Source organism: Pisolithus orientalis (genome assembly GCF_024613125.1).
Source record: "Pisolithus orientalis strain OTSU chromosome Unknown F5J12scaffold_1, whole genome shotgun sequence".
Lineage (NCBI taxonomy): Eukaryota > Fungi > Basidiomycota > Agaricomycetes > Boletales > Pisolithaceae > Pisolithus > Pisolithus orientalis.
The window spans coordinates 401,936-412,903 of NW_026260782.1; the positions used below are offsets into that span (position 1 = coordinate 401,936).

General features: G+C 49.7%; 8 protein-coding genes across 8 annotated transcripts; 3 read left to right on the forward strand and 5 right to left on the reverse strand.

Annotated features, from left to right (window-relative positions):
• Window positions 1-100: 100 nt before the first annotated feature.
• On the reverse strand, window positions 101-1,383 carry F5J12DRAFT_5209 (uncharacterized protein). Its single transcript, XM_051739842.1, has 3 exons — window positions 1,187-1,383; window positions 857-1,125; window positions 101-798 (listed from the first exon to the last, which is right to left on the reverse strand). The coding sequence occupies exons 1-3, from the start codon at window positions 1,251-1,253 to the stop codon at window positions 379-381; spliced, it is 756 nt and encodes a 251-aa protein (XP_051605396.1). The 5' UTR covers window positions 1,254-1,383; the 3' UTR covers window positions 101-378.
• A 244-nt stretch (window positions 1,384-1,627) lies between these two features.
• Window positions 1,628-2,606, reverse strand: F5J12DRAFT_923994 (uncharacterized protein). The gene is made up of 3 exons (XM_051749343.1): window positions 2,504-2,606; window positions 2,187-2,449; window positions 1,628-2,129 (listed from the first exon to the last, which is right to left on the reverse strand). The coding sequence occupies exons 1-3, from the start codon at window positions 2,568-2,570 to the stop codon at window positions 1,737-1,739; spliced, it is 723 nt and encodes a 240-aa protein (XP_051605397.1). The 5' UTR covers window positions 2,571-2,606; the 3' UTR covers window positions 1,628-1,736.
• Window positions 2,607-3,515: 909 nt separating this feature from the next.
• On the reverse strand, window positions 3,516-4,739 carry F5J12DRAFT_790028 (uncharacterized protein). The gene is made up of 3 exons (XM_051743811.1): window positions 4,546-4,739; window positions 4,216-4,484; window positions 3,516-4,157 (listed from the first exon to the last, which is right to left on the reverse strand). The coding sequence occupies exons 1-3, from the start codon at window positions 4,610-4,612 to the stop codon at window positions 3,738-3,740; spliced, it is 756 nt and encodes a 251-aa protein (XP_051605398.1). The 5' UTR covers window positions 4,613-4,739; the 3' UTR covers window positions 3,516-3,737.
• A 302-nt stretch (window positions 4,740-5,041) lies between these two features.
• Window positions 5,042-6,077, reverse strand: F5J12DRAFT_5285 (uncharacterized protein). Its single transcript, XM_051739896.1, has 3 exons — window positions 5,846-6,077; window positions 5,529-5,791; window positions 5,042-5,470 (listed from the first exon to the last, which is right to left on the reverse strand). Exons 1-3 carry the CDS (start codon window positions 5,910-5,912, stop codon window positions 5,078-5,080), a joined length of 723 nt encoding a protein of 240 aa, XP_051605399.1. The 5' UTR covers window positions 5,913-6,077; the 3' UTR covers window positions 5,042-5,077.
• Window positions 6,078-6,762: 685 nt separating this feature from the next.
• On the forward strand, window positions 6,763-7,488 carry F5J12DRAFT_710317 (DUF498-domain-containing protein; the record flags this gene model as incomplete). The annotated part of the gene is given in 4 exon segments (XM_051740639.1): window positions 6,763-7,103; window positions 7,117-7,175; window positions 7,227-7,327; window positions 7,381-7,488. The coding sequence occupies 4 exon segments, from the start codon at window positions 6,763-6,765 to the stop codon at window positions 7,486-7,488; spliced, it is 609 nt and encodes a 202-aa protein (XP_051605400.1).
• A 109-nt stretch (window positions 7,489-7,597) lies between these two features.
• F5J12DRAFT_886783 (uncharacterized protein) lies at window positions 7,598-8,016 on the reverse strand (the record flags this gene model as incomplete). The annotated part of the gene is made up of 2 exons (XM_051747158.1): window positions 7,598-7,734; window positions 7,791-8,016. The coding sequence occupies 2 exons, from the start codon at window positions 8,014-8,016 to the stop codon at window positions 7,598-7,600; spliced, it is 363 nt and encodes a 120-aa protein (XP_051605401.1).
• Window positions 8,017-8,348: 332 nt separating this feature from the next.
• On the forward strand, window positions 8,349-9,264 carry F5J12DRAFT_790043 (Ndufa8, NADH-ubiquinone oxidoreductase complex I 19kd subunit). The gene is made up of 4 exons (XM_051743812.1): window positions 8,349-8,551; window positions 8,677-8,767; window positions 8,870-9,002; window positions 9,071-9,264. The coding sequence occupies exons 1-4, from the start codon at window positions 8,395-8,397 to the stop codon at window positions 9,158-9,160; spliced, it is 471 nt and encodes a 156-aa protein (XP_051605402.1). The 5' UTR covers window positions 8,349-8,394; the 3' UTR covers window positions 9,161-9,264.
• Window positions 9,265-9,295: 31 nt separating this feature from the next.
• Window positions 9,296-10,810, forward strand: F5J12DRAFT_710523 (uncharacterized protein; the record flags this gene model as incomplete). The annotated part of the gene is made up of 8 exons (XM_051740653.1): window positions 9,296-9,444; window positions 9,500-9,671; window positions 9,731-9,896; window positions 9,952-10,052; window positions 10,107-10,247; window positions 10,305-10,376; window positions 10,439-10,513; window positions 10,574-10,810. 8 exons carry the CDS (start codon window positions 9,296-9,298, stop codon window positions 10,808-10,810), a joined length of 1,113 nt encoding a protein of 370 aa, XP_051605403.1.
• Window positions 10,811-10,968: the final 158 nt, after the last annotated feature.

Consider the following 10,968-nt stretch of genomic DNA (forward strand, 5'->3'; position numbering starts at 1 on the left):
CTAGTCACGAGGCAATACCAGTGAAAAAGTCGAACATCCAACCTCTCCTCCCTAAGTTTCGCGGACAACACGACCCTCAAACTCGTCTCAATGACCTTTCTCAAGCTTGGTGCCACCACCCCCTGCAAGCATGGGTCGTTGTCCGTCTCCCGAATAAGCTCTGCCAGTGATCTTCCGTCGGCAAACTTTCCAGCCAGGTCCTCGAACCTCACGACGGGCATTCACTAGTGCATGTGAAGGGACTGCAAGTAGCAAGTTAGTGGGTCTTTGATGTATAAATCGGCCGCAGATTCAAACACTAGCTAGTACACATAATGTCAACTGACAGCTTCGACTAACATAATTCAAATAACGAGGATATAATAATAAGGACGGGATTCAGTGGGCACGGACAGGCATGAAATGGGCGTAATTAAAAGATGTGCCGCCACTGAACGGGAACAAAGAGGTGAAGTAATTTCGGCAGGGAGTCTTGGGAAGAGGTTTATTGATGTCGGCACACCCTTGCAGCACCGGTAACGTGCGCGAACTCGTCGTGTTGTAGTGATGAGGTGACCAGAAGTTGGCTCTCATCGGGCGCGAATTGTCATGGAGTGGGCATATTCTGGGGGTGGTCAGAGAGCTGACGATCTGGGAAATCACTAGCTGATGCAGAAGGAGCTCATAGCCCGCAACGTCAAGTCTGCGATCCAATGCACCGATAAACTCTAGCTCCAATTCTTCAACTTGCACTCTGTTGAACAATAGGCTCGCCTTTGCCCAATCGCAACTCGTCGTCGAATCACCAGGGTATATATGCTGTGAGTGGAAAATATAGTTCAAGACTAGCAGGCATATGAAGGTTGGGAAGACGTACTTTCAACGCTAAGATGAGAGCTCCTATGAACAAACGTTCATAAATTGCTTCCTTATAGTTTGTAAGCAGTTCCTCCCGCTTCAGGCGGTCGATATAGACCAGAGAAACTGCGATTCCATAGACAGAGATACCAGATTTCTTTATCATCCTCGTCACAAACTGTTTGAGGAGTGCAAACTCTGGTAGTTGCGAGGGGGGGCAGCAGCGATGAGGGAATAAATTTCCTCTCGAGAACTCTACTGCGTTGACTACGCAATCAACAACGTAGTCTGTGAAAAGATTATGAGAATGAGATCATTTAAATCATTAGGTGACTAGATGAGGACACACCGTGAAGACGGCTCTCGACGTGATGAGTGAGGTTGGGCAAGTACTTCAGGTTGATAGTGTTGGCCATTGTGGTCGAAGATCAGAATACAGTGGGAGAAGAAGAAACTGGAGGGAACCCATTTTATAGGCATAGTAAAGGGGAAGTTTGAGGGGGTAATTTGTAATGCTCGAGGGGAACTTGACTGCGTAGTAATTTGAAATGTACTCCTTAACTCGGCAAGTGCCGACCAGCATCACCGACTATTCTGGGGTGCTATTACAGAGGTACTGAAAAGTTTGTGCGACAGGAATAGGCAGCTTTTAGGATCCCAGTAGTACATATGGGGACTGCAGGTAACAAGGAAGCGAGTTGCTTGTGTGCATCATGCTCTCCGTTAACACAATCACTATCAAATATATCCAGGTAACTTAGATTCAAGCATTAACTTAACTACATAACAAACAGGCATAGTAAATGTAACGTGAAAGAAAGGTGTGCCAAAGCTAGGTTATTTTCCACTAGCGACGAGGGTAGGGTAATTTACCCCACACGATCATCAAATCGACCCGCCTAATGTGCGGGAATGCGAGTGCGTCGTAGCCACCTCCACAAAGCACGGAAGCTCTTCCCCCGGGAGGTGGCAAGGGTTCCACCAATGTCTCTGCGACCACCGGATTCTGCTAACGTTTGCGAGCTACCAGACGCCGCGTAATGGTGTGGGGGATAGTATTGTGCGTTCATTGGGCGTGAAGGGCTGTGATCTGGACAATACCACGGTTGTCGAAGAGAGGAAAGGATCTCGACAATCGAAAGCGAGTGCTCCAGCAGTTCATCATGCGAGACCTGCAGGTCGTGTTCCAAAGCATCAAGAAAATAAAGGTCCATTTGGTCAATCTCCTTTCGGCTGAAGGGCAAGCCGAAGGTACTCCAGTCCCCATTCATAAGCGGGTCGTCGCTCTGGTGCTGTTAAAGTAAACAATCAGTCACGTCACTTAACTGTGGACTGTCAGGCACACGCACTTTACTAGCCAACATAAGGGCTCCGAAAACTAGGCGTTCACGGGCTGCGTTACCAAGGACGAAGCGATCCGTGGGTATCAAACGATCGATATAAACCAAGGCAACTGCAATAGAGTGGACCAAAGGGTGCGACAGTGTGACGAGGAGGATAACAAACTTTCTCAGACAGGCGTATTCAGGTTGATTGGATGGAGGGCAGCAGTAATTTTGTGGGCATCCCCTTGCGAAGTCGACTGCGTCAACTACACAGTCGACGATATAGTCTGGAATGAGAATGTGAGGAGCGATGAATAGTAGAGGATTGCGAGAAGACATACCACAAAGACGATGGCGTGCGTTGTTGGAAATGTCGACGAATTGTTCGAGATCAATGGTGGTAGACATTTTGTGTCAAGAGGAATACTGAGGGGGAGACCTATTTTGTAGGTTGAGTATAGGGGAAATGCCTCTTTTTGGTCGAGAAAGTGATTGCGTAATCACAGCCACTGGACCTATCAAGTCGTAGAAACTGGGCGACGAGTGGCGCTGCGCCTGTGCACATCGCGGACAGGAAAGGAATCCCTTGCGGGTTGTAGCCCATCTTATCGATGATTGCTTGAATTACGCCGGGCTCCAGTCGCCCGAGTTCGACTATGGAAGAGGCACCATTGCAGTGACCACTACGATGTAGAAATATTGATTGAATGCAACCTAATGCAATGCGGTCAGCGTTGACGGGCGTAAGTTACCATGTTTTTAAGATCGTTGGGGACTAAGCTTCTCGCGAAGGTAGTCTTTTCTAGCTCTTCCCCGAACACCGGTCGTGTGCCGAAACAACAACTTGGTAAACCATTAGATACGTATAAATCTTTGTGCTCAGGTTTGCATACTTCGGAATCACACAGGGTACCATTACCAGTGTTACTGTAGCTCGGCAGATCCAGGTTCAGTCGAAGTAGACCGGAGAAGAGGAACTGGCTCCTCCACAACACCAACCCATTCAGGCACAACCCTCCGCCATTTTATCGAGTCGTACACGTGCGAGTCATTGACGACTTTGAAATCCATTCAAGTTCCCGGAAGATTTCTTCCTGCAAGCCGTAGCGCTGGATTTACATGTGACTCGCCAGTGACAGAACGTTCCAGTCATCCACCCCAACAGGTCGAGCCTCCGCTTGACCCTCCCAGTCTTGGGGCAATACCAGTGAAAACGTCAAACAACACCTAACCTCTGATCTTCGAGTTTGGAGAACAACGCGACCCTCATATCCATCTCGATGACATTTCTTTTGTGCTTCGTGCTGAAATCTCGGGCTTTGGACCTGACGCTACAAATCACTACAGTGAATCGTGGAATAGTATAAATTGCTCGTCATGCTCTCTGCTAATAGGATCATGACCAAATATTTCCCAAGCTAACTACAACTGACTTACTATGCATGCTTGTTAACTAATGTCAACAGAGATACTCGACGGGTAGACATAGCAGATCGTGCCAACACCAGGCTCTCACATTCGCTGCTTCCACTAACCATGATTCAGGCAACGAGGATATGATGGTAAGGGCAAGATTCAGTGAGCGCGCAAAGGCGTGCAGTGTGCATAATTAAAAGAGCTAGTGCTGCCGAGTGAGAACAAAGAACGGAGGTAATTTCGGCGGGGAGTCTTGGGGAGGGGTTTATTGACGTCAGCACACCCTTGCAGCACTGGTAATGTGCGTGAACTGTTCGTGTAGCAGTGATGAGGTGGGCAGAAGTTGGCTCTCATCGGGCACGAATTGTCATGGAGTGGACATATTCTGGGAGTGGTCAGAGAGCTGGTGATCTGCAAAATCACTAGCCGATGCAGAAGGAGCTCAAAGCCCGCAACACCCAGTTTGTGATCCAATGCAACGATAAACTCCAGCTCCAATTCTTCAATTTGCACGGGGTTGAACAACAGGCTCATCCTTGCCCAGTCGTGACTCGTCGTCAAATTACCATGGCCCAGATGCTGTGAGATGAAAGTATCGTTCAAGTCTAGCAGACATGTGAAAGTTGGGAAGACGTACTTTCAAGGCTAAGATAAGAGCTCCTATGAACAAGCGTTCATAAACTGCTTCCTTATAGTTTGTAAGCAATTCCTCCTGCTTCAGGCGGTCGATATAGACCAGGGCAACTGCGATCCCATGGACAGAGACACCGGATTTCTTTATCATCCTCGTCACAAACTGTTTGAAGAGCGCGAACTCTGGTAGTTGGGAGGGGGGGCAGCAGCGACGAGGGGATAGATTTCCCTTCGAGAACTCCACCGCGTTGACTACACAATCCACAACGTAGTCTGTGAGAAGATGACGTGAATGAGATCATTTAAATCATTAGGTGACTAGATGAGGACACACCGTGTAGACGACTTTCGACGTCATGAGTGAGGTTGGGCAAATACTTCAGGCTGATAGTATTGGACATTGTGGTAGAAGATCAGGATACAATGGGAGACGAAGAGACTGGAGGGAACCCATTTTATAGACATAGTAAAGGGGAAGTTTGAGGGGGTAATTTGAAATGCTCGAGGGGAACTTGACTGCGTAGTAATTTGAAATGTACTCCTTAACTCGGCAAGTGCCGAATGGCGTCGGTGGCTGTCCTTGGGTACCGTAACGGAAGTAACTTACTGAAAAGTTTGTACAACAGACAGACGGGGACTGCAAGTAACAAGGAAGTGAGTCGCCGATGTGTTCATGCTCCCTGATAACGGAATCACGATCAAATATATACAGGCAACTTAGATTCAAGCGCTAACTACATAACAGACAGGCATAGTAAATGTAACGTCAAAGAAATGTGTACCAACAATGGATAACTACATCGGAAGCTTCCACTAGTGATGAGGGTAAGGTTATTTACACCTCACGGCCATCAAAATCGACTCGCCTAATCTTCAGAAGCAAAAGTGCGTCGCAACCAGCTCCGCAAAGCACACAAGCCCCTCTGCCGAAACGTGGCAAGAGTTTTGCCAATGGAGTTGTTACCCTCTGGTCCCACCAATGTTAACGAGCTACCACTGGACGCCGCGTAGTGGTGTGTGGGATAATACTGTGCTTTCATTGGGCGTGAAGGACTGTGATCTGGACAATACCACGGTGTTCGGATAGAGAGAATCTCGACAATTGGAAGTGAGTGCTCCAGCAGTTCATCATCAAAGACTTGTAGGTCGTATTCCAGAGCATCAAGAAATTCGAGTTCCATTTGGTTAATCTCCTTTCGGCTGAAGGGCAGACTGAAAGCAGTCCAGTCCTCATCGTCAAGAGGAACGTCACTCTGGTGCTGTTAAAGTAAACCATGAGTCACGTCAGTTAGATGTGGAACTGTTAGGCACACGCACTTTACTAGCCAACATAAGGGCTCCTAAAACTAGGCGCTCACGAATTGCATTATCAAGGACGAGGCGCTCTGTGAGTATCAAACGGTCAATATAGACCAAGGCAACCGCAATTGTGTAGACCGAAGGGTGCGACAGTGTGACGAGGAGGATAACAAACTTCCTGAGAAGGGCATATTCAGGCTGATTGGATGGAGGGCAACAGTAAGTCGAAGGGTATCCCCCCGCGAAATCAACTGCATCAACTACACAGTCGACGATGTAGTCTGGAATGAGAATGTGAGGAGCGATGAACAGTAGAGGATTGCGAGAAGACATACCGCAAAGACGATGACGTTGGTTGTTGGAAATGTCGACGAATTGTTTGAGGTCAACGGTGGTGGACATTGTAAACGTCACGATTTAAGAGGAATAATAGGGTAGCTCTGAGGGGGAGACCCATTTTGTAGGAGTATAGGGGAAATATCTCTTTTTGGTCAAAAGGGGTAGAAAGTGACTGCGTAATCTGCACAGCCACCGGACGGAGTGACTCGACGCAAGGTGAGCAGTCTCGAGAGATCCATAATAGCCAGCGCTAGTCGCAAGTAGTTTGGTGACCAACTAGACCGGCGTCGCAAGATTCCAAGGTATAACAGAGTATGGCCAAGAGGGCAAACACCCTGCATAGTACAACGCAAAGAGGTACTTACTTTGTAATACACTAGATATCAACGAATTGACGAAGGCAGACGGCGGGTGCATGCAAACGAACTACACTCACACTGATAACTCCAAGTGATGGGGGCTCGTTCTTGCACAAGCAGGCTACCAAGACCTTTCTCTTGTCTTTACCTCCACCACCTGACCTGTAATCCGAGCGCCCAGGATCCTTTGGGTTTGCTGTCTGATATCATGATGATGGGTCTGTCGACATGGCATGGTGGGGGGAGGAATGAAAGACACCGCGTGCTAGTTACATAGTGGACCCAGGTTATACTGACTTAGAGCTTGCACATCCTCTTGAGATTTGTCGCTCTTGAGTGGTCAGAACGTAGTTTGGCAGGACATGTGGCCAATGTCGGGTCGACGTTTCTATCCGGTGACCTGTTACTCCAATGTGTATAAATGACGTGTTTGCAGCCTTTCCGACATCAAGCAACAACCACGTAGGTGTACAGAAGATCGTTTCGTGCGACGTCATCGAACACGCCTTGGCTCGTCGACAGTCTTGGCCGCGACTTGCACACAAATATCGGACATGGCTTCGGTTCGGTTGTCCACACGACAAGTACTCAATGTGCTTCGACGACCCCGCACATGCCAAAATCTCGCGCCAACAGCCTTGTCAATCCAGCTTGGGCTCCGGAATATACATGTCTCCCCGACCCGTCTGACCGACCGGCCAACGACACTGACCAACATCCTCGCTTCCGACATACCCCCACCAGTTCAGGTCCTCTCCGTCTCAAAGACAGGCATTAAGCTCGCTGACGGACTCGTCCTGACCGGACCTGTTATATTCTTGGATGGAAAAGTGTTTTTGTGGGACGTTCCGAACGGCGGGTTCAGTTCTACTGTAAGTACAGGGGATGGGATCGGGTAATATGGAGAGGTGGGAAGGCTGGACGAGCGAGCATTGGTCCATGTTCGAGGTTGTCGTACCAAAGCCTGGTGTGTATGATTTGGAGTGTCGAGGTCATGTTACTCAATACATATGCCCAGAAATTCTCGTGTTTGGTACGGGTGCACGCGTGGAATTCGTCCCGCCCAGAGTAAGGTCATATATAACGGGACTGGGCATACAACTGGATGTAATGGATACCGTGAGCCATTCGTTGTCAGTCCCCCCCTGTCCCTATGTTGAAGTACACAACAGAGAAACGCATCGTCGACATATAATCTCCTAGCGGAAGAAGGAAGACGGGTCGCTGCGGCACTCCTCCCTTTGGAGCCCAAGTTATGGGAGAGAAAGAAAGGGTTTTGACCTGTCATCTATGACTCCCCCCCTCCGGTGTATAGTATCATAGTTTAATCTCGTGCGATTAGAAGTACAATATGCAGGCGTATGGATGGAAAGAGTCATGCCTTCAAAGTCATTCGGGTGGTGCTTTGCGCTTCCCCTTCCCTACGTGCGTCGTTGGCTGTGGAGGCGGGGGTGCGCGCCGAGCTTGTTCCTCTTCTTCCTCGTCCAGAAGCGAGGTCTGAGAAACTTGCACTGGCATAAGTTTGCCTGTATAGAACAATCAGAGGACGCGAAAAACGCGTAGAGGAAATCCCCTCAGTTACCATTTTCGTCTCTGAACTGCACGTAGAGTTCCTCCCAATTATTGAGCAATCCCCGTATCGGCGAATCAGCGTCGAGCACTTCATACGACGGCGATGCAGCAGCATTCTGTTTGCTGCTCCTGATCGCTCTACACAGTTCGAAATCGTCCGTCGATGTCACAGTTGGAATATCCTCGTTCGCACTCCCACCATTCCCACTCCCATCGACCGTCGGACATCTCCTCATCTTCGCCAGGTGCTGTTGGGATACGATCGAGTATGGGGTCTGAGTCGGTGGGTTCACGTAGGACTGGGGATGACAGTGCTGAGAGTGCCTCTGATTTGAGCGATGCGACGGTGCTGTCGTGCGGTGCGCTCAAGAAGATGGTCAGACGGTGTGTTTTCAGTGAGAGGATGTACGCTTTTGGGGGTACTCGTGGAGGCTGTTGGCTTCAGTTCGACTATGAAATCAAAGGAACTGATGGCACTGACCATCTTACTGGTATCCGTCCAACACCGACTCGACTGTGCTGTAGGAGAGCGAGTCCCCGTGGGAACAACCTTCCTATTTCATCTCCTACTCCCGACTCGTCCCACTGGTGTTGCAGTTGACTTGCAAACGACGATGAGCATCTTTCGCGACCCAGCGCGCACGGACCACCCGTACAAGGACCCAACACCGCTGCCAGAATCGGTACCAAAGGTTCAGGAGCTGGGTGTGTCGAGTGCACCTCTCAAGAGCGCGGCATTTTTCATCGGAGCGCATTGCAAGGAATTCAATGGTGGGCAGTTGGTGTATTCGTACATTTTTGTTTGGGAAGGCTGAAGGCTAGGCTTCTGGTGTGCATTATTCTCGGTGTTTCATTGTGGGTGGTTCACCGTCGCACTTGTTGTTGCGTGGACACAGAGGACTTTATGCTCTGCAAGAACGAGAGTGGGGGGGATCCCGGAGCTTGCTTGAAGGAGGGACGTCGGGTCACCCGGTGTGCGACTGACCTGTAAGTATTTCTATTCGTTGCGGTACACTTTCACCATGAACTATATAGTATACCCCCCACTCAGAGAAATAACCAGACGCTAACCCACACTTCCACATACAGGATCAACAAGATGCGGGAAAACTGCCTCGAACAGTTCGAAACACACTGGAACTGTCTCGAGTTGAACAACCAAGAGTATTATGCCTGCCGCAAACCGGAGCGTTCGCTGAACAAGTGCATGTTTGAGAAGCTCGTACGTTCTGTCTTTTTTTTCTTCTGCCCCGGGGTTTGGTCACCCATTATGTGTATACGTGGATGTAGGGTCTTGTCAAAACGATTCCTGGCAGTTCTCCGTCTCAGAAGCAGATCCACGAGGTCGAGAATCCGATATATACCACTATCCAGCGATAGAGTCGTATTTACTGTTCTCACACTACATATATACGACGCATGCATACGCTGGGACCATGTACCGTAGACTACATAGCGAATGCATGTTGCCGACAGTCGAGTAGTATGTGAGGGTCTGCGTGGCGGACGCGCTGAATGTTCGCTTCCTTCTGCCATGTCGCGTCTGTCAGCGCACCACTTGTTCGCACATTGGCGTCCCTCCCAAGGACAGCGCTGACGCCTCAGAGTGCCATCTACGTGTCGACGTCGTCTAATCCGTACTTTAATTTGACTTTGGAAGACTGGTATGTCCGTCTTTACTTTCATTTTCGCCTGCCTTAGATCCCGCCTTGGTTGCAGGCTCTTCCGACGCTATCCTGCACACGCCCCGTTACTCCTTTTGTATCGTAATAACCCCTGCGTCGTGATAGGACGGAACCAGAACCCATGGAAAGAGGTCAACCTACATGTTGCAAGAGAGAGAAACGTGCCATGGATTAGACGAAGAAGTGGAGGTGGAACTGTATTCCATGTAAGCCCTTCGAGACCACGACGACTGGCCGACGTATCCAAAGGTCTGTCTCTGTACAGGATCTCGAGAACACGAACTATTCTATACACGTTCCCCGAGCATCCTTCGACAGAGCTAAGACGGCAAACATTGTCGTAAGGGCTCTTCGTGCACTCGGCGTGGAGGGGTATGCAAATGAGCGCAATGATATATGCGTCGGAGGCAAGAAGATGGGTGTCTTTCTTCGTGAACGGAACTTCAGGTGCCGTACTTACCGGTGAATGTGATAGATACGTCTCAGGCTCGGCGTACAAGATCGTAAGCAGTCGGGCATACCACCACGGGACGATGCTCATCTCTACAAGATTGGATACGCTAGGAGAGTTGTTACGCGTGGACAAGGTGGGTCGGATAGATGGCGTCCACGTCCGCTCATTACATGTTATCTTACGACAGCCTATGATGAACACGAAAGGCGTTGAATCTGTTCGTTCGCCAGTGTGTAATCTCGTCGAGTCTAACCCACGCATCACGCACGAGGCATTTGTCGAAGCTGTTACCACTTCCTTTAGGAAGGAGTATGACGTTGGCGATGAGGTGCGTAAGATCATTGTCTTGGTGCACCTCGGTTATACTTAGGGTTCGCGGGATCAGCCATGTGTGGTGGGGGAGACGCCGGTGTATGCAGGCGATGAGTATTTTAAAGTTGGGATGGCCGAGCTACTTGTATGTGTTTCCCTGATTGACAGCTCGAATTTGCGTTCGATCGCGTTGCTGATCGGATCTAGGGCTGGGATTGGGCGTATGGCCAGACCCCTGAGTTCGAGTACGTCCTCGAGAAGAGGTTCAGATGGGGAGATGTGGTGAGTTTATTTACGTCCGTTTGCGGGAGCGGAGTGCGATGTGATGTGATGTGTCCCAAGACGTCCACGATTCGTTCCAAGCACGGTGTCATCCTCTCGTGCACGTTCATATCTTCTACCTCGACGAATATACAAGCCACGCTGGATGAGCTAGGGCGTCGGTTAGAGGGTAAGCGGTATGGATTCGTTCACGATGCGGAGATCTTCTCTGAGTTGGAGGAGTATGGATCGAGTGAGATGGCGGAGAGCGAAGCGGGCGAGTTGTGGAGATGGTTGCAGGCGGAGATGAAGGGATAAGGGGGTATATGACTGAGGGCGTTGGATACCATGCTCCTGGTTACCACGCACGAAGATCCTGACGACGGAGATGGCATTCTGGGTCTACGTACATCGATCGTACAATATTTTCTATCTACCGGAACCGTCACTGTCGCTCGTCGAAGTCGTCGAAGTCG